The sequence below is a fragment of the Dermacentor variabilis genome, chromosome 9 (assembly GCF_050947875.1).
Source record: "Dermacentor variabilis isolate Ectoservices chromosome 9, ASM5094787v1, whole genome shotgun sequence".
Classification (NCBI taxonomy): Eukaryota; Metazoa; Arthropoda; class Arachnida; order Ixodida; family Ixodidae; genus Dermacentor; species Dermacentor variabilis.
This window is the reverse complement of record NC_134576.1, coordinates 21723127-21750531: the sequence shown is the minus strand read 5'-3', so window position 1 is coordinate 21750531 and position 27405 is coordinate 21723127. Positions and strand designations below refer to the sequence as shown.

The 27405-nt window shown below is 48.0% G+C and overlaps 1 protein-coding gene across 9 annotated transcripts in view; it reads left to right on the top strand.

The window, feature by feature from the left end:
* The window catches only part of Cadps (calcium-dependent secretion activator 1), a 618572-nt gene that overhangs the window by 510045 nt on the left and 81122 nt on the right, over positions 1-27405 (top strand). For all 9 annotated transcript variants that reach the window (XM_075704042.1, XM_075704047.1, XM_075704043.1 and 6 more), the window contains one exon: positions 4539-4643. In XM_075704042.1, coding sequence (XP_075560157.1) covers positions 4539-4643 — 105 coding nt within the window. The remainder of the gene's footprint in view (positions 1-4538; positions 4644-27405) is intronic.

Here is a 27405-nt window from a genome sequence, read left to right as displayed (position 1 = left end):
TTCAATTCTGTGTCGAAAAATAATCTGCGTGTCAGTAGACTGGTTTACGCCCACCATTTCTGCAGTTTTTGCAGTGAATGACTGGATGAATATAGCTTGTGGATTTTAACGATGCGTTGTGTTTCCTAAGCCGATCGTTCACGCATCTGCCGGGTTGCCCCACATATACTTTGCCGCAGGGATAGGGGTTCAAGTAAACCACCTTTCATTTAACAAAGTTGTTTTGATGATTGACAGAGCAGTACCTGGTTCTGTTTTGTTAACGCGCGGGTAGACACGCGCAAATTTGTTTCTTGTTGCGAGTAGGTACAACGTCAACGCTGTATCTACTGTGTCCGCGCCTTCGGTGCGCTTGAATTCTAAAGCCTGTTTCACATGCAAGCGAAAATGCTCGCGAATCCTGCCGCTGCGCCGCAGAAATCTGTTTCGAGCGGCGGCGGCACTAGCGGCGGGAGCGGCGAGCTTCGGGCAAGTTGGAATGTCGTCGCAGCGACATCAGCACCGCTTCCGAACGGCCCGTCTCGACACGTGACTAGTGGAGGACTAGTGCGGGAAAGCCTGCGCATAGGAGGATGTTTATTTACTTGCTACACGTGGTACGGGCGACATGCCAAGAGAGCTTTTCAACGAATTGATAATTGCTAAGCGCAGGATATGTATTTATAAAATAAAGATTTGAGCGGCAGGGACACAGCCACACTTATATTGGTAGTCGCAAACTATCGAAACCGGCTGAAAGTCCCGTCTTTTGCCAGCAACACTGATATTTGCAGCGGCGGAAAACGCGCGGCGGCAAAATGCATGTGAAACGAAGCCTCGCGAAAAGCTTCGCAGCGCCGCGCCGCTGTTCGCTCCATTCGCTCAATCGCTTGCATGTGAAACAGGCTTAAGTCAAATATGAACGTCAACTAACTAGCCCTACTCTCCATTTTATTGCATGGTGTTGTGTCGTTGACCGGAATGAGGTCAGCGGAAAGGAATGATGTGAACAGGGCAGACGCGCATTACAACTGAAGTTCAATGACTAGTTTCCAAGGAAGTGGATGGGGCATGCAAGTGCAGTCAGATACAAGGCTCATGCAGATTCACATGCTAAAAAAAAAAAAAAGGAAACCTAACGCCTAAAGTGATGGCTTCCAAACGCCTAACGTGATGACATTTTTTTTTTTTATCTCTCAGCGCTACTGACAGGACACTAGCGCATGTGGCTGATTGTGCTCATATTTGGCACTACTTAGTATAGCTGTTTAATGAGTTGCTATCGCAAACGATGCTTGGGCTTTCTGGTGAAACTGCGACGTTTTTTACGATCTTAGTTGGAATGATGGCTCCAGTTTAAATCACATGAGAAGTAAACTCCCAGTACTTTCTTACTATCTACATACCTGTATACAACGTGTGCTCTAAGGTTTACTGTAGCTGTAACGTTAACTGACTTCTTGGGTTGAAGACTACTGCTTTTGCTTTTTTCTTCAATGTTTAGTGTAAGCGAGAGTCTTTTTGTTCAGTTAAAAGGGTATGTAACACGTCATTGAAGGTATTTTTTATGTTTTGACTTGTGGTATATTACCTCTATCGTTTGTGTTCGAAGGAGTAATTTAGGTGTCACAACTTTTCGGGATAGAGCACTGACTTTGTTTTTCAGATGTTTGCTATAAGCGAGTTCTTGTTTTTTTTTTTTTTTTTTTTTTGCCCAGGTAGAAAAGTAATGAGCACGTCATTAAAGATTTTTCCGATGTTCTGGGTTGGTTTGCATATTATGAACGAGGTTCTGTCGTCCTTTCAATGCGTCTTCGCTGTCACTTAGCAAAAAGTAATGGTATTTCCTCCGTACCAGGTTTTAATAAGTTTTTTGAAATTGTTACGTGTGTCGTTGTGCAACTGTATGTCGTGAGACGCGCGTGTTCGTGTCTCTTGTTTCTCCTCTTCCTATTTCAGCCTCTTTGTGGTATTAGTGCCATGGCATTCTGCATGTTGTATGTTGAAGCCATCGTAGTGCAAAAAACAAAAGAAAAGCAGAAGACCAGTCGTCACGCGTGCTACAATGGCTTCACTAAGTACCAACCAACATGCACGTATTTTGGGTACGGAATGTGTGTTTCGAGTAAAACCATGGCTGTTTGAAATGCCTGGTATGCGCTGGATGATGCTCTGGCGCCCAACGTGGGGCCCAGATATGTGGGGCTTCGGGCTAACGTGCCCGGACCCGGCTAGCTAAGGTCTAAGGAGACACGTAGCTCGTCCCCACTCCGCAGCGCACGCAAAGGGGCGCCGCGGCGGGTTCGCTGACTAACCGGCAAGGCGTAGAGACGACTCCAGCCGTGGCACCAACGAATGGGGGTTTATTCCCTGCTATGTACAAAATGCGCGCACAATACAGGAATACGGCACTGGGGTAGCAGTCGCAGACTACGGGTGAAAGCTCCCGGGAAGTCTGCTCCGCCACGCTCGCTCTTCCGAGCAGGTTCGCCACACAGAAGGGGGCCGCCTTGCTCAGAGGGGCGCGGGACCAAGTGGGTCCGCACGTCCGACAGCCAAGAGCACCGAAAGTCATCTGTCCGGGCGAAAGCGCCCGCGCACCTCCGATGCTGGAGGAGAGAGAGGGGCCCACCTCCTCAGGCACTGTTCTTACGCGCGGCGCACGGCGTAACGTGAGCCGCGCGCTAGCAGCAGGCTCCGCGTCGCGCCGGCGGCCGCGGGGGATGTACGCTATCCAAAATAAGGCTTGGAACTGCGTGTCCCCAGCGACCGCGTGGGCAAATAGTCGCGCGTGAACAGGAGACAGGGGTCCAAAGTGGTCCCCACAGTGCTTACTGAACATCAGTGTTTTGGGGCAAAGCGGCGGCTCACAAAATGACATATACAATCTGGACATTTAATATATATTTGAGGTGTGCGTGTGTTCTATATGCATGCTCGCAGGTTGCACCATACGCACTTGGTTTGCTGTTAAAGGGCCCCTGAAACGGTTTGGACAAATTTTGTAGACGCGTAGGGTACAACTTAAGTAGAACATTCGCACCACAATTTAACTGAAGCGTTGCGTATTAATGGAGCTACAAGCGATTAGAAGTTACCCTCCTCCTTAGCCATGCTTTTCCTCCTCAACTCGTTCGCCGAGCGATCGGGGCTGAGCTCTGCCTTCACTGGTTTTGCGTCACGATACGACGTCACATCGTCCACTTCCGCTTCTTTTGGAGCCCGCCCGCGCGAAACCTCTCCGCTAGCCGCTTGGCCGTCGACCCCAAGCGAGAGCTATCGAAGCAGCGTGTGTTGCGAGCATTCTGTCCTAGCGCCGAACGCGTCTGGTATTCCGGTAACCACAGGCAAGCTGGTCATTTCGGCAAATGACTGTAGGCATAAACTCAAGCTGATGAAGCGTACGTGAGCGACCTGATCGGTCTGCACGCTCCAGCCACCAGCCACTTGTTGGCGCAGCGCTTAACCAGCCAAACAAAGTGCTAATATTGCTCTAACCAAGAGTGAAACATTTTAAACAATTACAAAAACAACGTGTTGATGATTACACTCCTGCGAAAAATACACATCAGCAGCAAAGAAGAATACACTTCGTTACTGCTACTGTGTATGCTTGAGCTCTGTGCCACCAGGTGGCTGCACCGTGCAGACCATTCAGATTTGCGCCTCTGCTCATCTCATGGCTCATCGCGTTGCGGCACTGTCAAGCGGCCTGACCCTGTCCCCTTGCGCTTGCGTTTGCCCTAATACCGGACTCGTGAAACGCCATTGCGTTAGTAATCTTCCGGTGTAAAGTGACCAGTACAAACGCGCAAATCCTGGCGCCAATCGGATAGCGTCAGTCCGATGCGCAGCAGCCAGTTCGCTCGTATGCTGCCTTGCAGATGGACATGATGTCGCAGCTTGACATATTGCCAGTCGCTACGTTTGCAGTCTGCAAGGCAACAAAATAGAATCATAGTGCTCGCGAAAAGACTGAGACCGACTCTGACCGCGGAGCTCTCGTCAAAATGGAGTACGTTGTAACACAAGCAGACGACACTTGCTGTGTGCCGGAAGTGCTTAAGTGTACTGAAAAATCGTTCTTGTGCATTCTCTTTATGTTACTTTCTTTATACAGAAACAAATGAACTAACATTACAACTATTACGAAGATCATTTGTTTACCATAAAGTTGGAAAAATTATCGATCACGCGCCCTGGTCAGCCAATCGGATAGCTCGCCCCACTGACGTCACATGGGTGATTTTTGTCATATTGGTAGGGGCGGCTTAAAATTCCGCCGAGCAGTGTGCTGCGATCGGCAGCGATGTGCAATTTAAGAACCTTATAATAAATTACACGCTTTAGGCAGAACACTTAGATGTGTCAATACATGATCAGAAGCACCTACTCTAACGACTCAGTACGTTTGTAGAAAATCGTCAAAATCGTTTCAGGGTCCCCTTAAGGTTTCTCAAGACGCCTGATCATTAGTGAAGTTTACATTCAGTTTCTATTTGCGATATTTTTTGGAATCCAAATAGCTTATTAACATGTTTCACATCCCGCGATTGCAGCAATGGTATGCTGCCCAGATGAGCCTGCTGTGCTCGTGGCTTTCGGAGCGTTTGGATCACGGACTTCACTCAATCCAACTGTCAGCACTGCTGCACATTGCTCGGGTAAGTGCTTCGCTTTCTATGCAGGGACAGGGCAGATTAATCGTCATATTCTGCAGAATAATTGAGATATTAGTGTATTATGAATGTGCCGTTAATTGCGGGTGGTGCGCAAGCACGCTGGTGATCAAGCAATTGGGAACTACGGCGTCGATTTTAGGAACGCTTGAAAAGAGGTGCTGGTAGAATTCGCAGAAAGTAATAAGCTTCGGATAATGAACACTTTTTTCAGGAAGCGTAGCAACAGAAAGTGGACCTGGAAAAGCCCTAATGGTTAAACAAGAAATGAAATCGATTTCATACTATCTGGCGATCCCAGCATAGTGCAGGATGCAGAGGTGATAGGTAGGGTAAAGTGAAGTAATCATAGATTAGTGGGGGCTACTATTCACCTCAATTTGAAGAGAGAAAGAATAAAACTGCTCAAGAAGAAACAGGCAGCTTTCGAAGCAGTAAACGTAAAAGCAGACAAATTCAGGCGGGTGCTTGCAAACAAATATGCAGCCTTATAATTGAGAGATGATGATGACATAGAGGTACTGAATTAAACCGTAACTAGGCAGGCTTCAGAGGCAGTGATTGAAGTGGGAGGCAAGGCACCAAGGCAACCAGTAGGCAAGCTCTACCAAGTAACAAAGGACCTAATAAGAAAAACGACAAAGAATGAAAGTATCCAATTCCAGAGATAAAATAAGATAAGAATTCGCGGAATTGTGAAAACCGATAAACAAGGCGAAAATAAGTGATATCCTAAACTATAACGTGAGAAAGACTGAAGAAGCCGTAAAAAATGGAAGCAGCCTGAAATCAGTGAGAAGGAAACTTGGAAAATGACAAGCAAAAATGTATGCACTGAAAGATAAGCAGGGTAACATCATCAGCATTCTCGAAGGCATAGTAAAAGTAGCGGAAGAATTCTATAATGACCTGTAGAGTACCCAGAGGAGCCACGATACATCCATTCGAAGCAGTAATGAACAGGTTGCAGTGACTCCTCCTATAGCTAACAATGAGGTCAAAAGGGCCTTGCAAGACATGAAACAGGGAAAATCAACAGGAGAAGATGTAATAGCACTAAGTTTAATCAAACATGAAGGAGACATAATGCTTGGAAAACTGGCAGCTCTCTATACGAAGTGTCTGTGGACTGCAAGGATCCCAGAAAACTGGAAGAATGCAAACATTACACTAATCCACAAAAAGGGAGACGTTAAAGAATCGAAAAACTTATATTATATAAAATATTCACCAAAATAATCTCGAAGAGAAGGAGGGCAATACTGGACTGTAGTCTACCAAGGGAACAGGCTGGCTTCAGGAAGGGATACTCTACAATGGATCACATCCATGCCATTAACCTGATAACCGAGAAATCAGCAGAGTACAATAAAGCTCTCTATATGGCTTTCACATATTACGAAAAGGCATTTGATTCAGTAAAGATACCAACAGTCATAGAGACATTACGTAATCAAGGAGTACAGACCGCTTACATAAATACCTTGGAAAATATCTACAGAGATTCCACAGCTACCTTAATTCTCCACAAGAAAAGCAGGAAGATACCTATAAAGAAAGGGGTCAGACAGAGAGACAAAATCTCTCCAGTGCTATTTACTGCGTACTTGGAAGAAATATTCAAGCTATTAAACTGGGAAGGCTTAGGAGTAAAGATCGACGGCGAATACCTCAGCAACCTTCAGTTTGCCGATGACATTGTTCTTTTCAGCAACAATGCTGACGAGTTACAACAAATGATTGAGGACCTTAACAGAGAGAGTGTAAAAGAGTGGTTGAAGATTAATATGTAGAAGACAATGATAATGATGAATAGCCGGGCAAAGGAACAAGAGTTCAGGACCGCCAGTCAGCCTTGGAGTTAGTGAAGGAGCATGTTTACCTAGGTCAATTAATCACAGGGAGCCCCGATCATGAGAAGCAAATTCATAGAAGAATAAAAATGGGTTGGCTCGCATACGGCAGACATTGCCAGCTCCTGACTGGAAGCTTACCATTATCATTGAGAAGAAGGTATACAATCAGTGCATTTTATTAGTGCTGACATATTGGGCAGAGACTTCGAGACTAACAAAGAAGCTTGAGAACAAGTTAAGGACCGCACAAAGAGCGATGGAACGAAGAATGCTAGGCATAACATTAAGAGATTGAAAGAGAGCAGTTTGAATCATAGAGCAAATGGGTATAGCCGATATTCTTATTGACATTAAAAGAAAAAAAAATGGAGCTGGGCAGGTCACGCAATGCGCAAATTAGACAACCGTTGGACCATTAGGGTTACAAAATGGATACCAAGAGAAGGGAAACGCACTTGAGGACGGCAGAAGACTAGGTGCAGCGATGAAATGAGAAAATTCGCGGGCGCTTGCTGGAATCAGTTGGCACAAGACAGGGCTAATTGTAGATCGCAGGGAGAGGCGTTCGTCCTGCAGTTGACATAAGATAGGCTGATGATTATGATGATGAAGCGTCTTGTAATTTTTCACTAATTTTTTTTGTCGGTGATCTCTTTTTTGTCATTTGTCTTCCCGACCAGACGGGATGCCGTCGAACTCTGGGTTTAAATATTCGTGATACATCGGCGTCGAGCTGTCTTTTGTGCGGCTGTTTTCTGGGGAGAGTTAAGGAGGTTGACCCCAGTCCCGACACGTCCAGTGTGTATCTTGTGCTCACTTGTCCCATGCGCCAAAGTCATTATATTGTGCGCGCATTGCAACTGTCTGGTCAGTATGGAAATCACTGGTAGTTTAACTGAAATCTGCGGTTTTGGTGCCAAGCAAATGCTGGCCAGGAAGTGTTTTCTCTCCCTTAAGAGGCAAGGTAAGCATGTTCCCGAAGGATACTGATGGTACCTTACTGAGAGCATTCAATCACAGGAGGCCAGCGTTTGCACCATTTCAGAAACTGTGCGCAAACAAGACATCCATCTATCAAATATCATATATGTATGTCTTGTTTGGGCACAGCATCTGAAATTGGTGCTATAGTTTCCCATCCTCGTGCCGCGACATTTTGCCGAGTGCATCTTGGTTGTCGGTATTCTTTTATGCTAGCTGTGCCTGCATGCCTTTTCTTGCAAAGTCTGACGCATGTGGGTTGGTGGCCGTCTCTGCTGTTGTAGATTATAGGCTGTATTTAGGGAATGCCACACTTCCTTGAGAAAAAGATTCAGTGGTGATTTACCAGCGAATGCAGAACTGCGTGAACTTTACGCCGCACCTCTTTGAGGCCCCGGATTCATGATTTGAACCGCCTTCGCCACATTGCAAAGTGTTGTTCAGGAGCTCACTCGACACACGTCCTGCCTATCAACACGCGTCCTGCAGTAACACTTCGTGGTCGCTCGTTGCCGAATTTCGTGACCGTGAGCGCTGCAGCCTGCCTGCCTAATAGACTGTGGCGTGCAAAGTCAGTGATGAAGGCCATAATAAACAGGCGCGTATTTTTACTGACCAGAAGGCCCTAGCTGAGTGTGATTCCTCGGTGAATCCATCTCGCGGCCCTCGCGCGGGCAGGGCGTGATCGGAGTCACGCGCCCGCTTCCCCTAGCCAGCCGCCGTTCTCCCCATCTTCCTCGACGGCGATGCTGCTACAGGGGACCGCCCCTCTCTAGTGACGGAGCCTTGCAGGTAGCCTGAACGATACTTTGAGGAGCTTGCGTCGGGGCGTTGGGAGTTTAGGCGTGGTTCAGAAGCAGGAAGAGTTCGGAATGAATCTCGCAGCCTCTTCATGTAGTCGGTGGGGTCAAGGGCACGGCGATGAAGCGGTAGGGTGAAAAAACGCTCTTGGAAGGCGTAATGGTGCTGCAAAAACCACCTCGGCAGGCCTACAGCGCAGATCCTGCTTCAGTGTAGCCCTAAGACTCAGCATAGTCAGTGGTAGTGATTTGGGCCAGTGAGTGGCTTCCCATTTATGTTACTGTAGCTTAGTGTGGGCGACTACAGGAAATACGAATGTTATGAAAATCCTTTCTTTGAAAAAGATGATTCGGCACACTGACAACAAGGGTATTGTGTAGACAATGCGGCCAGCTTTCTTAAAGCGTACAATTATCAAAATAGAATATTCCTACACTTATCGCCTTCTAAGTTCGTTTTGCTTCTCAAATATGGCTTTCAAAAATTTCCTATTGTCTACTGCATCTGTGACACTAAAATTCATTTCTGCCAATACAAAAAATAGTGATGCGTGGTATGTTCCGTGGTCTCGTAATAAATATAGCCTACAGTCATTACAACATATTCTATCATACATTGTAAATAAATATCAAGTATATATACTTCCTCATCCAAGGAACTTCGAATGCATTTTGTAAATATGTGATCACTGATTGTTTTGTTCAGAGGCAATTGTGTTACCGTTTTTGTAACGCTCACACACATACTGTTCTATCTTCTGGTTTATCGAATGTGTTTTTTAGCCTCTATTATGCAGTCCTTGTATCAGAGCGAATTGTGTTAGCTTTTTGTCATCCTTACACACATATATATTCTTTTCTTCTGATATATCAAATATGTTTCTATTCGGCGATACTAAATTACTACAAGGGCTGCAGAAAGCGGTATCCACCACCGCACAACTCCCTTAGCAGAGAGGACTCTGTCGCGTGGAGGCAGCTGCAAACGGGCTCGTACCCGAACCTAAACGTACTCAGCAAAATTTATCCCACACAATACAATGACAAATGCCCCTGGTGCCACGAAACACCCACGCTGTATCACATAACGTGGGCATGCCAGAAGATAGACGTGGTACCCGTTATACCAAACCCGAGTGCGGAGCAATGGGAGGGAGTGCTCTCCAGCGATCGCCAGGTCGACCAAGAAGGTCTGATTCGGCGAGCACAACTGGCAGCAGCATCCAGCGGAGCCCTGGACTAAGGGCAACCGACCGTTGTGCTAGAAGATGGACGATTCCATCTGAAGACCGCAGAAGACCAGTGAATCTAGAGCTGATAAAGTTTTTCACTCACTCACACTCTATTAGTCTCTATATTTTCGGTCTTCTTATTGTGCATTTATGTAACTAATTATTTTTTCTGAGTGTCTAACAATGTTACTATTTTTGATGCAACCACCATCTATGCCTTGTAACGGACGATCGGCCCAGTCGAGCTGCTTTTCCAGCAGCTTTTAGCCTATGGTATCCACCAGAACTGTTGTATTTGTGGAAGTAAATCTGTATTGTATAATATTATCAGGCTGCGCATTGAGCGAGGTTTTGATGGAATGGTGAAAACGTTCAACAGGACCATTGGTGATGAGGTGATATTCCGTGGTATGTCTGCGAGAAGTGCTTAGGAGGGTCACCATGTTATTGAATAGTGCCAGTTTAAGCTGGCGTCCGCTATCGGTCGTAATAGTAGACGGTACGCCGTATCGTGACAGCCAGCCCCCGACGAACGCGTTGCCGATGGTTTCAGTGGGGATGTCGGGTAGACGGAGAGCTTCTGGGCCATCGGGTAAAGCGATCTATGGAGGTTAGGATGTAGGCGTTCCCGTTTTATTTATTTACAGTAATTTACAGTACACTCTGCAGCGCCGAAGCATTATAGCAGGGGAGTGGGTACAACATGAAGTTACTAGCACGAGAATATAATCACACAAAAGGGAGGGATGACAAAGGAGCAATGCATCAAGATTTTAAAAATGTACATGAAAAAAGTACATGGAAAACAGTACAAAAAAGTTTATTCAGCCTGCAGTCATTGGTTTGGAAGAAGATTGCAATTACAAATCATTGATTAGTCTTAGAAAGGCATGCCGAGGAGCACTCATAACTTCAACTGGCAACTTATTCTATTCAGAAATACTGCGGGCAAAAAAAGAAAACTTCATATAGTTCGTTTTGCAGGAAATTTCGCGTATTTTGAAACTTTGGTCTCTTCTGTTTGAGATATAGTGGGGTGCTTTAAGGTATTTTAGCTTGTCAATGCCTGTCGCATCAGTGTATATTACGTGCAGAAGTTTCAGTCTGTGCTTCTGGCGTCTTATCTGTAGCGGCTCTAGTCCGATGTGTTTCTTTATTGCTGTTATGCTTGCGTGTCTGGAGTACTGCCTTTATATGAACCTGGAAGCGGGTTTTGTATGCCTTCTAACTTATCTATCAGGTACCGCTGGTGGGCATCCCACAAGGCGGTGGCATATTCTAATTGCGGCCTTACCAACGACTTATATGCTATGGTTTTAAGAATCTGGGGGGCAGTCCTAAGGGTTCTTATAAGTAGACTAGGCATTTTTCCGGCTTTCCTTACGGTCATATCAATATGGCTGGAAAAGGACAGATCAGCAGTTAGGTGAACACCTATGTATTTAACTTCGTTAACCTTCCTGAGTATGGAATCTCCCAGTTTGTAAGTAGGTTCATTAGTGATTTTAGATTTAGTGAATGTTACCTGGTAGCATTTATCAGTATTCAGGCTAAGTTCCCAGTTTTGACACCAGGAGGCTATGCTGTTGAGGTCCTGCTGGAGTACGTCTATATCATGTTGATTGCGAATGGATCTGTAAACAACGCAGTCATCTGCGAAAAGTCTAATTTGTGAGGAAATGTTTGAAGCGATGTCATTGATGTAAACTAAAAACAGCAGCGGCCCCAGCACCGAGCCTTGCGGCACTCCAGAAGTGACTTCGACGAAACTAGAATTCTTGTCTCCTATAACTACGCATTGTATTCTGTCGTTCAGGTAGTCTTCAATAACCTTCATGACTTTCGCATCCAAATTAAGAGTGCTCATTTTAGGTATTAACAGCTCATGTGATACGGAATCAAAGGCATTGCGATAATAGAGAAAGACTGCATCTGTACGCATTCTTTTTTCAGCAGTATCTGCAAGCTCATGAAATAGTTCTAGCAGCTGAGTAGTGCATCTCACGCCTTTGCGAGAACCGTGCTGATTTGGAAAGAAAAAAATGATTCCTTTGAAGTGCTTTATTATATTGCTATAAAGAATGTGCTCAAAAGCTTTACAACATATGGAAGAAAGTAAAATTGGCCTATAGTTAGATACGGAGGACTTGGAACCGCTTTTAAACACTGGAACTATATGGGCTTTTTCCCAATCTTTAGGGAGCACGCCACTTTCGAGAGTATTGCAAAATATTATTTTTCAGTATTGAGATGGCGGCCATGGCCTCAAAATGTCAATTTCTACCTTGTTGAATGGTTCAGATGGTGGAGTAAACGAGCCAAAAGGTGCCCTTGTGTGTCAATGAACGTTCGATTGTTGGCATACCTGACAACCACGTGCCCAGGTACATACGTCCTTGTTGATGCCCTGCCAGACGAAACGTGTCACCAGGTGTCTTGTGGCCTGGATTCCAGCGTGGGATAGTTTATGAAAGGCATCTAAAACGGTGGGCTGGAAATTGAGTGGAACGACTGGACGGGGGCGCACGTAGATGCATTACAAAGAATATGGACGGCACAAAGTGGAAAGTGGACAGCACGCAGATGCAAGGCGCCAGGTTTTCCATGAATCGCAATTAGCTCTCTGTTGTCTTGTCGTTGGGCAGCAAGTGCAGAGAAGTCAATGATAATCGGGTTGTCCATAGTGGTAAAAGAGGCGCCGCGCGATAGCGCGTCCGCTGCCGCATTGCCCTTTCTGCGCACGTGCCGTATGTCCGTCGTGAATTCCGCGATAACGGCGAGATAGCGGGTTTCCCGCGGTGAAAATTTGGTAGAATGCGACCGGACGGTGAAGGTCAAAGGTTTGTGGTCTGTCTTAAGAGGAAGCTTTAGCTCGGGCCCAACTCCGACGCGGCCTATTCAAATACATGTAAAACGCAAAAACGTTTTTATGAGATAACCCCCGGACCGATTTTGATGAAATTTGTCGCATTTGAAAGAGAAAGTTAAATTCTAGTGACTGTTGGAAGCGTAATTTCGATTTAGGGCTTGAATTTTCTTAAAACGATTTTCAAATATTTGACCGTTTGAAAAAAATAGAAGCACGTAGTTTATAAATTCATAGCTCTGCATCAAGAACCGATATCGCGGTTCTGTAAGCGGCATCCATTAGATCATTCAAAGCGGACAAATTCAATATGTCATTTTACATCTTACGTGAATTTGTTACGTTGGTTACAACGGTTTTGCAAAAATTGTATTTCTCTATGATTAGGTTTTTTTTATATTCATGTGTAACATATCAATTTTGTCCGCTTTAGATATACTATTAGATGCAATTCACAGAATTGTATTATCATTTTTAGTGGTTAATTTACAGAGTTGTAAACTTGATAGTTTCGTTTTTTGAAAATTTTCGATTTTTGCCAATTTTTAATAAAAATTGACGATCTAACTCAAAAATTCGAAACCAACAGTCACTAGATTTTAAGTTTGTCTTTTAAATGCAACAAACCTCGTCAAATTTGGTGCAGTGGTTGCCGAGAAAAACGAATTCTCCTTTTACATGTATTTAGATAGGAGCACTCGAGCTAAAGCTTCCTCTTAATGTGGAACTCTCGACCCTCCAGGAAGTGTCTAAAGGGACGTGCAGCCACGCACATTCCGAGTTCTCTTCTGATTGTGCTGTAGCGGGTCCCCGTGGATCAGAGCTTCCAACAAAAGAATGCAGGGGGTGCCAGGCATTATCCGCGACCTTTTAAAACACCGCTCCACAACAGCATCGGACGCATCGGTCGTGAGGCAAAGTGGGGCTCCTGGTCTCGGATGAACAAGGATTGCTCAGACAGCTTGGTCTTGATGGTGTCAAAAGCGGTTATTAGTTCTTCGGGGGACGAGGTGAGTTCAGTTGTTTTCGATTTGTTGCTCTGGAGAATGTCCCTTAGGGGCCGGACAAAATGGTGAGTGACGTCACGTTTCACCGGCAGAAGGAAGTTGGCCGGTCGGAGAAGGGATGGGAATTGCTCGAGCACTTTTATGTAAACTGGCTTTGGCAATGCGCTGTTCACCGCCGGAAGCGGCACTCGCGAGGCTATACCAAGCACGCAAAAGTGTGTCGTAGCATCAATGAGGTGTTTGCGATGCATGTCAACTAAGAGATAGTAGTGGCGCAGGAAATCCGCACCAAAGATAGGGTAGTCAACATAGCAGTTAGAAAAATACACCGGAACGCCCTGCGGAAGCCGATGTTCAGGGACAGTGCTTGTTCCCCGTAGGTGGCAAGGGGCCTTATTGGCAGCTTATAGGCTTAATCACAGCTGGGGATAGGATGACACTGACCTCCGCACCAGTTTACACGAGAAAAAGCAGGCCTGTGGTTTTGTGAGTCACTAAGAATAAGCAGCTGACTTCGGCACTCGCACCACTCGCCACTTCTAGTGGTGCTGCAGGGAGTTTCTCTGGAAACTGCAGGTTGCCGTGCACTTTCCCGCTGCGTTACTGGAGGTACGATGGTACCAGCATTCGCCTTGTCGTGATGAGGACGACGAGCGGCGCCGCGCGAAAAAGCGGCCGCGCGATGAAGAGCTCTGGCGTCGAGTAGATCTGGTCTGACAGCTTGAGACTCCTCGCGTAATTCATCACGCAGGTTTTGCAGACAGGGTGGCACAGTGGATGCGTCTGAACATTCCTCGAATTAAACCGTTAAACATTTGCTGGTCGACCAGGATCCCTGCCGAGTGCCATTGCAGGTGACTGCCTGTGTGCGACCTCAGCATAGGTCAGAGAAGCCGAAACAGGCGAATGCTGGAAGGAGGTTCGTATATAGCTACCCATAAATTTGCTCTTTTTTGGCTTGTCGTAGCGTCGGAGCAAGCGCCTGCGCGAAGTCTGGGACGTAGGGAACAAGGGGCAATTGTCGCGCCACTTCCTCTCGGACAAACTTATGTATTTGCTGCGTTAACATTGTGGTGTCAACAGAAACGGCGCCTGCATTTAATGCTAACATGTTGGCCGTGTGAGAGCTCGGGAGGCGTCTAGAAATGCGCTGTTTCCGCAACTCGTCGTAGCTCTGGCAGTACTGAGCGACGTCCGTGACAGTTTAGAGATTTTTGGCAAGGCGTCGTCCTCGATTCCCATCGTGATGTGTCTGGTTTTATCAGCTTCGGACATAGCAGGGCTGATGCGACGGCAGAGGTCGACAATATCCTCCATATCGGACGTGATATTATCGCCCGAATGGTGGCTGCGACCGCGTAAGCGGTGTTCTCTGCGATAGTGGGTCGGCAGAAGGCTTCCGCGTAACTTGTCTTAAAGGATGACCAGTTCGCTATATCAGATTCGTGGTTGTGGAACCACAGCTTTGCCACGCCCACCAGGTAAAAGTTGACGTTGCAGAGTTTGTCGCTGGCATCCCACTTATTCTGGGTTCTTACCCGCTCATACGAAGTGAGCCAGTCCTCGACGCCGTGCTCGTCAGTGCCGTTCACAATGACAGGGTTTCGCTGTCTTCGTACTCCGGAGCAGACGACCACCGCTGGTGCGGTGGCACCTAGCTGGCTGTGGCACGTCGGCAGGCGTTGCGAAGGCTTGGGGTAGAGTCCGGGTACGGAGTTTCAGGATGAAAAATGGAACCAGCACGCTCCACCGATTGACAGTACGCGTCTAAGGTTAGATGTGCTCTGCGTTTTATACGAATGCAGAGGGACAGGCAACAACGGCCGAGCGGGGTGAGCGCCAACGACAACACCATCTCCTTCTGCTGGCCCCTGTATTTGTCACTACAATTTATTTATGTAGTAATACTACAGGCCGCCATTGGAATCTGAACCTGGCAACGTTTAACGTTAGAACGCTATCTAGTGAGGCGAGTCTAGCAGTGTTATTGGAGGAATTAGAGGGTAGTAAATGGGATATAATAGGGCTCAGTGAGGTTAGGAGGACAAAAGAAGCATATACAGTGCTAAAAAGCGGGCATGTACTGTGTTACCGGGGCTTAGCGGAGAGACGAGAACTAGGAGTCGGATTCCTGATTAATAAGGAAATAGCTGGTAACATACAGGAATTCTATAGCATTAACGAGAGGGTGGCAGGTCTTGCTGTGAAACTTAATAAGAGGTACAAATTGAAGGTGGTACAAGTCTATGCCCCTACATGCAGTCATGATGACCAGGAAGTCGAAAGCTTTTATGAAGACGTGGAATCGGCGATGGGTAAAGTCAAAACAAAATACACTATACTGATGGGCGACTTCAATGCCAGGGTAGGCAAGAAGCAGGCTGGAGACAAGTCAGTGGGGGAATATGGCATAGGCTCTAGGAATAGCAGAGGAGAATTATTAGTAGAGTTTGCAGAACAGAATAATATGCGGATAATGAACACCTTTTTCCACAAGCGGGTTAGTCGAAAGTGGACGTGGAGGAGCCCGAATGGTGAGACTAGAAATGAAATCGACTTCATACTCTGCGCGAACCCTGGCATCATACAAGATGTAGACGTGCTCGGCAAGGTACGCTGCAGTGACCATAGGATGGTAAGAACTCGAATTAGCCTAGACTTGAGGAGGGAACGGAAGAAACTGGTACACAAGAAGCCAATCAATGAGTTAGCGGTAAGAGGGAAACTAGAGGAATTCCGGATCAAGCTACAGAACAGGTATTCGGCTTTAACTCAGGAAGAGGACCTTAGTGTTGAAGCAATGAACGACTATCTCATGGGCACCATTAAGGAGTGCGCAATAGAAGTCGGTGGTAACGCCGTTAGACAGGAAACCAGTAAGCTATCGCAGGAGACGAAAGATCTGATCAAGAAACGCCAATGTATGAAAGCCTCTAACCCTACAGCCAGAATAGAACTGGCAGAACTTTCTAAGTTAATCAACAAGCGTAAGACAGCGGACATCAGGAACTATAATATGGATAGAATTGAACAGGCTCTCAGGAACGGAGGAAGCCTAAAAACAGTGAAGAAGAAACTAGGAATAGGCAAGAATCAGATGTGTGCGTTAAGAGACAAAGCCGGCAACATCGTTACTAATATGGATGAGATAGTTCAAGTGGCTGAGGAGTTCTATAGAGATTTATACAGTACCAGTGGCACCCACGACGATAGTGGAAGAGAGAATAGCCTAGAGGAATTCGAAATCCCACAGGTAACGCTGGAACAAGTAAAGAAAGCCTTGGGAGCTATGCAGAGGGGGAAGGCAGCTGGGGAGGATCAGGTAACAGCAGATTTGTTGAAGGATGGTGAGCAGATTGCTCTAGAAAAACTGGCCACCCTGTATACACAATGCCTCATGACCTCGAGCGTACCGGAATCTTGGAAGAACGCTAACATAATCCTAATCCATAAGAAAGGGGACGCCAAAGACTTGAAAAATTATAGACCGATCAGCTTACTGTCCGTTGCCTACAAAGTATTTACTAAGGTAATCGCAAATAGAATCAGGAACTCCTTAGACTTCTGTCAACCAAAGGACCAGGCAGGATTCCGTAAAGGCTTCTCAACAATAGACCATATTCACACTATCAATCAAGTGATAGAGAAATGTGCAGAATATAGCCAACCCTTATAGTATATAGCTTTCATTGATTACGAGAAAGCGTTTGATTCAGTCGAAACCTCAGCAGTCATGGAGGCATTACGGAATCAGGGTGTAGATGAGCCATATGTAAAGATACTGGAAGATATCTATAGCGGCTCCACAGCCACCGTAGTCCTCCACAAAGAAAGCAACAAAATCCCTATAAAGAAAGGCGTCAGACAGGGAGATACGATATCTCCAGTGCTATTCACAGCATGTTTACAGGAGGTATTCAGAGGCCTGGAGTGGGAAGAATTGGGGATAAAAGTTTATGGAGAATACCTTAGCAACTTGCGATTCGCTGATGATATTGCCTTGCTTAGTAACTCAGGAGACCAATTGCAATGCATGCTCACTGACCTGGAGAGGCAAAGCAGAAGGGTGGGTCTGAAAATTAATCTGCAGAAAACTAAAGTATTGTTTAACAGGCTCGAAAGAGAACAGCAGTTTACGATAGGTAGCGAAGCACTGGAAGGGGTAAGGGAATACATCTACTTAGGGCAGGTAGTGACCACGGATCCGGATCATGAGACTGAAATAACCAGAAGAATAAGAATGGGCTGGGGTGCGTTTGGCAGGCATTCTCAAATCATGAACAGCAGGTTGCCACTATCCCTCAAAAGGAAAGTGTATAACAGCTGTGTGTTACCAGTACTCACATATTTGGCAGAAACCTGGAGGCTTACGAAAAGGGTTCTGCTGAAATTGAGGACGACGCAACGAGCTATGGAAAGAAGAATGATGGGTGTGACGTTAAGGTATAAGAAAAGAGCAGATTGGGTGAGGCAACAAACGCGGGTAAACGACATCTTAGTTGAAATCAAGAAAAAGAAATGGGCATGGGCCGGACATGTAATGAGGAGGGAAGATAACCGATGGTCACTAAGGGTTACGGACTGGATTCCAAGGGAAGGGATGCGTAGCAGGGGGCGGCAGAAAGTTAGGTGGGCGGATGACATTAAGACGTTTGCAGGGACAACATGGCCACAATTAGTACATGACCGGGGTAGTTGGAGAAGTATGGGAGAGGCCTTTGCCCTGCAGTGGGCGTGACTAGGCTGATGATGATGATGATGACTACAGGCCAATACATTGGCCCAAGCAGGAGGGGTGTTACAGCAAGCAAAAATAAAGTACAGAAGAGCGTAAATAATGTTGCTTAAATGAACCTAATGCATAAAAAGAAACCAGCATCACATTTCGTCATCGCTAAAATTCACAAAAATGCTTTGCCAATGCAGCCCTGAAATCATTTGACTTAAGTACACCAATGGGAAGTGAACTCCATTCGCTCACCTTTGGAGCGAAAAAATCGTACTTGTGAGCGTTTGTTCTAACGAAAATTGGCGCAAGCAAATATTCGTGAATGTGTCGTGTTCTTGAAGTAGGCTGACATACAGAAGCGGGTAACGCCAAATTATTTTTACCAGAAAGAGTATCGTGTAGTAGTACAAGGCGATTAATCTTTCTGCGTGTTGTATTCTGTTTTGTAACATTAATGAGGACGGATAACCTTTCCTAGCATACTTCTCGTATATTAATCTCACAGCTTTTCTCTGGACTCGCTCGAGTTTCATAATTTCGTTTTTAGTGTACGGGTCCCAGACTTCAGCAGCGAATTCTAATTTCACTATTGCATTGTAGGCTAATATTTTAGTTCTTATAGGCGCGTTTAAGCTTCCTCTTTTCGACAAACCACAGTTTCTTTAATGCCGCTGACTAGATAGCCGATATATGTGTTGACCACCTGAGTTTATTGGTAAGAGTAACGCCAAGATATCTATATTTTTTGACTTCGGGGACAGTTCTGTTTTCAAGCTGGTAATGAAATATGCTGGGAGATTTTTTTTTTCTTGTTACGTGTAAAAGTGCGCCATTTTCCGCATTGGGGGGGGGGAGCGAGGTGGCGTGCCAGGTTGCGGCTCCTCACTTTATCCGGCAACCGTCAATTTAATTATGATGCATGGTCTGTGACGACACTCGAAGCATGGTTTAACGAGGCGTCCACGCTCGACATGATCGGTTGCGGCTCCTAACTCGATCCGGCAACCGGCTATTCCGGTACTACGATGCGCGGTCCGTGTCGGCAACCGAGGCGTGGTTTTACGAAGCGTCCACGCTCGACATGCTTGGTTGCGGCTCCTCACTCGATCCGGCAACCGCCTATTCCGGTATTATAATGCGTGGTCTGTGGCGACATTCGAAGCATGGTTTGGCGAGGCGTCCACGCTCGACGTGCTTGGTTGCGGCTCCTAACTCGATCCGGCAACCGGCTTTTCCGGTAGTGTGATGCGCGGTCCGTGTCGGCACCCGAGGCATGGTTTGACGAGGCGTCCTCGCTCGACATGCTTGGTGGCGGCTCCTCACTGGATCCGGCAACCTGCTACATAAACCAGCAATGAGGGTGTCTCGAAAGGTTAACCAGTCGATTTCTCAGGGCTATGATCTTCACAGTTGCCCTCTACAGTTCGTCGACAGCTACAAGTATCTAGGCGTCCATATCACTTATAACCTGTCATGGCAGAAACATATCCACCATGTTATTGACAAAGCTAACAATTCCCTTGGTTTTCTAAGCTTCGGCGGAATTTCCGCCTCGCTCCCGTTCCGTTGAAACTACTACTATATAAAATACTCGTGCATTTTAAACTTGTGTACGCTTCATCGATATGGGACCCGTACACTAGCTCGTTAACACATTTCTTAGAATCGGTTGTTAGGTTTATCCTCTCTAAGTACTATCGCTTAGCCAGCGTTTCTCACATGAAGCTAAAGCTTGACCTACCTCTCCTTTCTACTAGACGTCGAATTTCCCGCTTATGCCTGTCTCATAAGATATACTACACTAATAAGGACCTAAAAATTACACTTTTCTTGCCTCCGAGCCATTTGTCATTCCGTGTTGATCATCGAATGAAGGTTGGGGTGCCTCAGTGTAAAAGCATTGTATACTTCGAAGCCTTCAACCTGAAAACAATTCAAGACTGGAATCGCCTTCCCGACTCTGTCGTCACTATCACAGGTCATGATGTGTTCAAGTCGGCTATCTGTGACCATGTGCTGCTTCATAGGCATTTTTTTCTTTTTCTATTGCCACTCCTCTCTGTAATGCCGATACGACCTTGAGAGTAAACAAATCAAATGAAATCCCGGTAGTATGAATAGCGGTCCGTGTCGGCACCCGAGGCATGGTTTGACGAGGCGTCCAGGCTCGACATGCTTGGTTGCAACTCCTCACTCGATCTCGTAACCAGCTATTCCGGTAATGTGATGCGCAGTTCGTGTCGTGTTTCGTACTCCAGGGTAGCGTATTGTACTGCTGCCTATTTGTAGCGACGCCTGCCTATCGAAGCTCGACCGACGTTACTATTGGGTAGCGTGGCGTTGTCGGCGGGCTGCAGGCATCCGGTAGACCATGGCGACCGGGCAAGGACGAGGCGATTTCTAGTGCGAAACTTGCACGGTTTATTGAAAGGTTGATGAAAGGTGGTGAGAAGAGAATGAAGTGATCGAAAGTACATTTCGGAGCCCCTTAAATATGCTCTCTGCAATCGTGGGAGGGATCTTACTTCCATCGACGTCACGTGACCGGCACAGAAAGAGGGCCCCTCCTCCTCTGGTTATACCGAGCCTGCTGCAAGGAGGAGGACGTCCCGCCTCCTGGAATTGTAGACGCTCTCCCGTCTCTTTTGCGCGTTGCTGGTTCGTGGAAGTTCTGTAGAATTTGACCGTTCGAGGAAAGGGTCCCTCTAAACTCGCACACACAAAAAAAAGATGCCTGTAAACACTGCGGGGCTTCCGCCAGACCGGCAGACACTCGAAATGGTCATGGCGAATTAGGAAGTCACGCTTCATTTCGACGAGGCCTGGTGGGTGAAGGTCGGGTGAGAGAAAGTCCTTTCTGCACGAGGTACGGGACGCAAACCGTGGCAGGCGCAGTCACGCCTCATTTCGACGAAGAAGGTCGGGTAAGAGAAAGTCCTTTCTGCACGAGGTGCGGGACGCCAACCGTGGCAGAAGTCACGCCTCATTTCGACGAAGAAGGTCGGGTGAGAGAAAGTCCTTTCTGCGCGAGGTGCGGGACGCCAACCATGGCAGGAGATGTCACGTCTCATTCGGATGAAGAAGGTCGGGTGAGATTCCTTTCTGCACGTGGTGCCAGACGCCAACCGTAACAGCATCTCCGGCGGGGCAGGAAGATCCCGACGCGTAGAGGCCAGCAGCCGCTGCGCGAGGGATCGGCGTTCCCGTAGCAGAATTCGAAGTAGCGGGTAGATTCCTGGGAGTTGTCATCAGTCCTCGTGGCGCTCTTGTGACCGTTCTCCCTGGTCCGGTCCGGTGAAATTGGTCTTGCAAACCGGTCTCGCAACTTTTCGTCTTCTGCGTGGGCAAGCAATCACCCCAGAACAGTGCCGGACCCACACCTACAAAGCAGCGAGCACAAGGGCATCCTCCTCCAAGATACACCAGGCTTTAATAAAAGAAAACCAGCTACACCTTTCCCATTACTTACGCGCGTCCTCCCCCTCTGAACACTAGAAACAGCCATTTCTTGAGAGCGTTAAAATGTGGTTATTAAAATCAGCTAACAATCGACTGCACTTCGGAAAAAAACGTAAGAATGAACGTAAAAATGTCACGGGAACCCGGATGAGCATGAGGCTTTCGTTACTCTAGGGGCGGGCAGAAGGCGTGACGGCGGGTGACAGTGGCGTAGGTCATCGCTTACGACACGGGAGGTGGGGATGCGGGCTGCACAAACTCCCAGTGACCGCCGAAGTGCGTCCCTGAATTAATGAGGCCACGCCACTTGTGTCGGTGTGAATTTCCGTCTCTGCGTCTTCGTTGAAGTGTGAGAGCACCGGGGTGATTGCAGCCGTCGTTTCAGGTCCTTAAGCGCATGTTCCTGTCGTGTCAAAGTTTGCGGCAAAGGCTTCCACGTGATCCAAATAGACGAGACAAGTCTGTCACTTCAGTCCTGACCAGCATGTGTCCATCACGCGCTGGAACATTGCAGGCGCTGATCAGTCTGATCGGCCTCACCTTGGACTCGAACAGACCGTCTGACGTGACAAATGCGGTCTTTTCGCGATTCACCTTTTCGTCGACTTAGCCAATAAACAGTCTTGAGGTCGATCAACGATAAGTACTTAGCATTGCCGAGCCGTAACAATGCGTCGTCTTTCCTTGGGAGGGGGTATGCGTCCTTCTTGGTGATTTGTTCAAGCTGTGATAATCGACGCAGAAGCACAGAGTTACATCTTCTTCACTAAGACCACAGGAGACGCCGCGATGGACTCTTCGATGGCTGGATTATTTCGTCGCGGAGCATTTCAGCCACTTGCTGCTTTATGCCTTCTCGTTTCCGCGTCGAAACTCGGCACGGGCTTTGACGGAGCGGCCGAGCGCAATCTTCGGTGAATATACGATGCTTTGCAACTGGCCTTTGTCGTATCCCTGATGGTGACGAAAAACAGTGCTTGTATTGCTGGAGCAGACTCTTCAGCGGTTCTTGCTTATCCCTGGGAAGACTTGGATTTGTGTCTGGTTCGGGAACTATATAGTCGTTGGGGTACATGCCGCCGAGAAGAAAAACGGTTTCCACAATTTCCTCGGTATACGCGGTCGTCGTACCCTTGTCTTTCCGTATGTCTCAGCTACAAACTTAGAAGGTGCATGTCGGATGTCCGAAACAACTCCACGCGCCATATCCTTTGGACGTCCGTGTTAGGATGTTAGAAAATGGACGTCTGACAGATGTCGTGTTTCTCTCCGCAACGACCGCTTGGACATTGATTCCGGTATGCCCTACAGATCAAGTATTTCCGCTGGCTGTAGGTGCTTTTCCAGCTTGTACTTTTATGGGATGCCTCGCTTCCGCAGCCGCGTTTCTGCGCCAACTCGAGGGGCCTAGTGAACCTAGTTGATGCTGAGATTCTCTGTATGAAATGGTGGTAGGACAGATATCGTTACGAGATATTGTGATATGATGAAAAAGTCAGCGCACGATGTTCATGGCCGCGGTTCCGAGGCCCTGATGCTCGAAATGCCTAGCCGGCTGTGGGTTCGAGGCGTCGACTCTCGATGTGCTTAGTCGTGCGGTGCCATTGGACGAAACGCTTAGCAGCGGATCCGAACAGCCCGCGTGCAACTTCCACGGTCCCGAGGAGTGCGCGCACTATGTGCTGGATCGCGGAGTCGCAGGCGTCAAGAAAGGCTTCGCTGCGCGTCCGAGGACTGTGAGCGCGAAGCTTGGTCGTCAAGTCCGCCCTCGCCGATACGCGAAATTCTCAGCCTCAGGATTGCGTACGCGATGTGCTTGGTCGCGAATTCCCGAGCACCGATGCAAGAAAGGCTTCGCTGCGTGTCCTAGGATAGCGCGCGCGAAGCTTGGTCGTCAAGTCCGCGTCGTCGATACGCGAAATGCTCAGCCTCAGGATTGCGTACGCGATTAGCTTGGTCGCGAATTCCCAAGCACCGATGCACGAAAGGCTTCGCTGCATGTCCCACGATTCCGCGCGCGAAGCTAGGTCGTCAAGTCCGCGTCGCCGATACGCGAAATGCTCAGCCTCAGGATTGCGTACGCGATTGGCTTGGTCGCGAATTCCCAAGCACCGATGCAAGAAAGGCTTCGCTGCGTGTCCGAGGATTGCGCGCGCGAAGCTTGGTGGTCAAGTCCGCGTCGCCGATACGCGAAATGCTCAGCCTCAGGATTGCGTACGCGATGTGCTTGGTCTCGAATTCCCGAGCACCAATGCAAGAAAGGCTTCGCTGCATGCCCCAGGATTGCGCGCGCGAAGCTTGGTCGTCAAGTCCGCCCTCGCCGATACGCGAAATGCTCAGCCTCAGGATTGCGTACGCGATTGGCTTGGTCGCGAATTCCCAAGCACCGATGCACGAAAGGCTTCGCTGCATGCCTCAGGATTGCGCGCGCGAAGCTTGGTCGTCATGTCCGCCCTCGCCGATACGCGAAATGCTCAGCCTCAGGATTGCGTACGCGATGTGCTTGGTCGCGAATTCCCGAGCACCGATGCAAGAAAGGCTTCGCTGCGTGTCCGAGGATTGCGCGCGCGAAGCTTGGTGGTCAAGTCCGCGTCGCCGATACGCGAAATGCTCAGCCTCAGGATTGCGTACGCGGTGTGCTTGGTCTCGAAATCCCGAGCACCGATGCAAGAAAGGCTTCGCTCCGTGTCCGAGGATTGCGCGCGCGAAGCTTGGTCGTCAAGTCCGCCCTCGCCGATACGCGAAATTCTCAGCCTCAGGATTGCGTACGCGATGTGCTTGGTCGCGAATTCCCGAGCACCGATGCAAGAAAGGCTTCGCTGCATGCCTCAGGATTGCGCGCGCGAAGCTTGGTCGTCAAGTCCGCCCTCGCCGATACGCGAAATGCTCAGCCTCAGGATTGCGTACGCGATGTGCTTGGTCGCGAATTCCCAAGCACCGATGCACGAAAGGCTTCGCTGCATGTCCCAGGATTCCGCGCGCGAAGCTTGGTCGTCAAGTCCGCCCTCGCCGATACGCGAAATGCTCAGCCTCAGGATTGCGTACGCGATGTGCTTGGTCGCGAATTCCCGAGCACCGATGCAAGAAAGGCTTCGCTGCGTGTCCGAGGATTGCGCGCGCGAAGCTTGGTGGTCAAGTCCGCGTCGCCGATACGCGAAATGCTCAGCCTCAGGATTGCGTACGCGGTGTGCTTGGTCTCGAATTCCCGAGCACCGATGCAAGAAAGGCTTCGCTCCGTGTCCGAGGATTGCGCGCGCGAAGCTTGGTCGTCAAGTCCGCCCTCGCCGATACGCGAAATTCTCAGCCTCAGGATTGCGTACGCGATGTGCTTGGTCGCGAATTCCCGAGCACCGATGCAAGAAAGGCTTCGCTGCATGCCTCAGGATTGCGCGCGCGAAGCTTGGTCGTCAAGTCCGCCCTCGCCGATACGCGAAATGCTCAGCCTCAGGATTGCGTACGCGATGTGCTTGGTCGCGAATTCCCAAGCACCGATGCACGAAAGGCTTCGCTGCATGTCCCAGGATTCCGCGCGCGAAGCTTGGTCGTCAAGTCCACCCTCGCCGATACGCGAAATGCTCAGCCTCAGGATTGCGTACGCGATTGGCTTGGTCGCGAATTCCCAAGCACCGATGCACGAAAGGCTTCGCTGCATGTCCCAGGATTCCGCGCGCGAAGCTTGGTGGTCAAGTCCGCGTCGCCGATACGCGAAATGCTCAGCCTCAGGATTGCGTACGCGATGTGCTTGGTCTCGAATTCGCGAGCACCGATGCAAGAAAGGCTTCGCTCCGTGTCCGAGGATTGCGCGCGCGAAGCTTGGTCGTCAAGTGCGCCCTCGCCGATACGCGAAATTCTCAGCCTCAGGATTGCGTACGCGATGTGCTTGGTCGCGAATTCCCGAGCACCGACGCAAGAAAGGCTTCGCTGCATGTCCCAGGATTGGGCGCGCGAAGCTTGGTCGTCAAGTCCGCCCTCGCCGATACGCGAAATGCTCAGCCTCAGGATTGCGTACGCGATTGGCTTGGTCGCGAATTCCCAAGCACCGATGCACGAAAGGCTTCGCTGCATGTCCCAAGATTCCGCACGCGAAGCTTGGTCGTCAAGTGCGCCCTCGCCGATACGCGAAATGCTCAGCCTCAGGATTGCGTACGCGATGTGCTTGGTCACGAATTCTTGAGCACCGATGCACGAAAGGCTTCGCTGCGTGTCCGAGGATTGCGCGCGCGAAGCTTGGTCGTCAAGTCCGTGTCGCGTATGCGCGAAATGCTCAGCCCACACTCTGATACACCCAGAAACGGAGGGATCGACCACGCTCCTGCGTTGCCCGCCTGTCGCTTGTTCTGGCACTCGTCGAGGTCACTGTGTGGCCGAGACGTCGAGGGCTCGCGAGGTGCAAGGAGCAGACGACGCCCATACGGAACGAGCGTCGCGGTGATGAGGATAATTATTTATTAAGGTGAAAGCCATAGGTGTCATCAGTCAGCCGAACATGAGCGAAAACCTGTAGACAACACGAAAGGTACAAAAAGGCTACGTAACCTCGACTTTTGGTGGGCACTTCTGATGCAGCGCGAAACGTAACACTTACGCAAGCAGGCACATATAAAAAGACACCACGCAGCGCTACTATAAACAATGTGTGTTCTCAAAATCAGGCCGCTTATACCGTATTTCGCAGCTAACTTTAGCCAGAGCTTAAAAATATGCAAATTCCATGTAGCTGGACAGAACAAAGGTAATCTTGATCGCCGTCGTTTGGAGATACTCAGATTATTGTTTTCATTCTACCTAATTAGATAATTAGTCCTACTTAAACAATAAAATTTTCACATATTATAATTAGATGAAACAATGTCAATGAAAATATTGTAGAGCGACTCGAAAAACTCTGGATACGGTTGTCTCTTGCTTAATACGCGCTACATAAAGGCGGTTTTCCGAGTGTGAAAGAAGCCCGCGTATACACGCAAAGTGCCTTGAGCGGCCAGTCCCGCGGCAATTTTGCGTGCATTTGCGGGCGTCTATCACTTCTGTCACACTCGGGAAAACCCTTTTATGTATTAAGCAAGAGAAAGCCGTATGGAGAGTTCTTTATGTCGCTCTACAATTTTCTCATTGACACTTTTCATCGAGATATAATATTTCAGAAATGGATTAATTAATTAGGCCTACTTAGGTAATTAGGCAGAATAAAAAAATAATCTCAGTATCTCCAAGCGATGGCAATCAATATTTCCAATGAATCAATTTTATTTTTTTCTGTCCAGCTACGTGGAATTTGCATATGTTTAAACTCTGGCTAAAGTTACGTAGGACACCCTATATACCACATGCGCCATTGCAGACATAGATCATGTGCAAGCACTAAGAAACATGCACGATGAAAGTCACCCTATCGTTCGCTAGTGTGGCTTTCATCCGTGATGACATCATCATAGTGTCAACACTATGATGAAACTGAATGTTTCAGCATCTTCAGAATATTGCTCCTATGTGATTATGCCATTCCGAAGCTGACAAAAATTTGTGAGTGCTATGCATTGCCACAAGGTTACGCTGATTTATTATTGCTTATAAAGTTGGGTGTGCTGATTTTTAGCTTTGTACCTTCAACAAGTCTATTCTTCCTGCTCCGGTTGTACTTATAGTATGGTTTCCTTCCCAAGTTCTTTGTACCCATTGTGCAAATTGCGCGCATTTCAAAACCATAAAAATGCACTTGAATGACAGTGTCTTAGAGAAAAAGCCTTCTAATCAGAAATGGGGGGGGGAGGGCAATGGAGTTTCGGAACTTTCCTTGGTGCTGCCAAGTGATATATG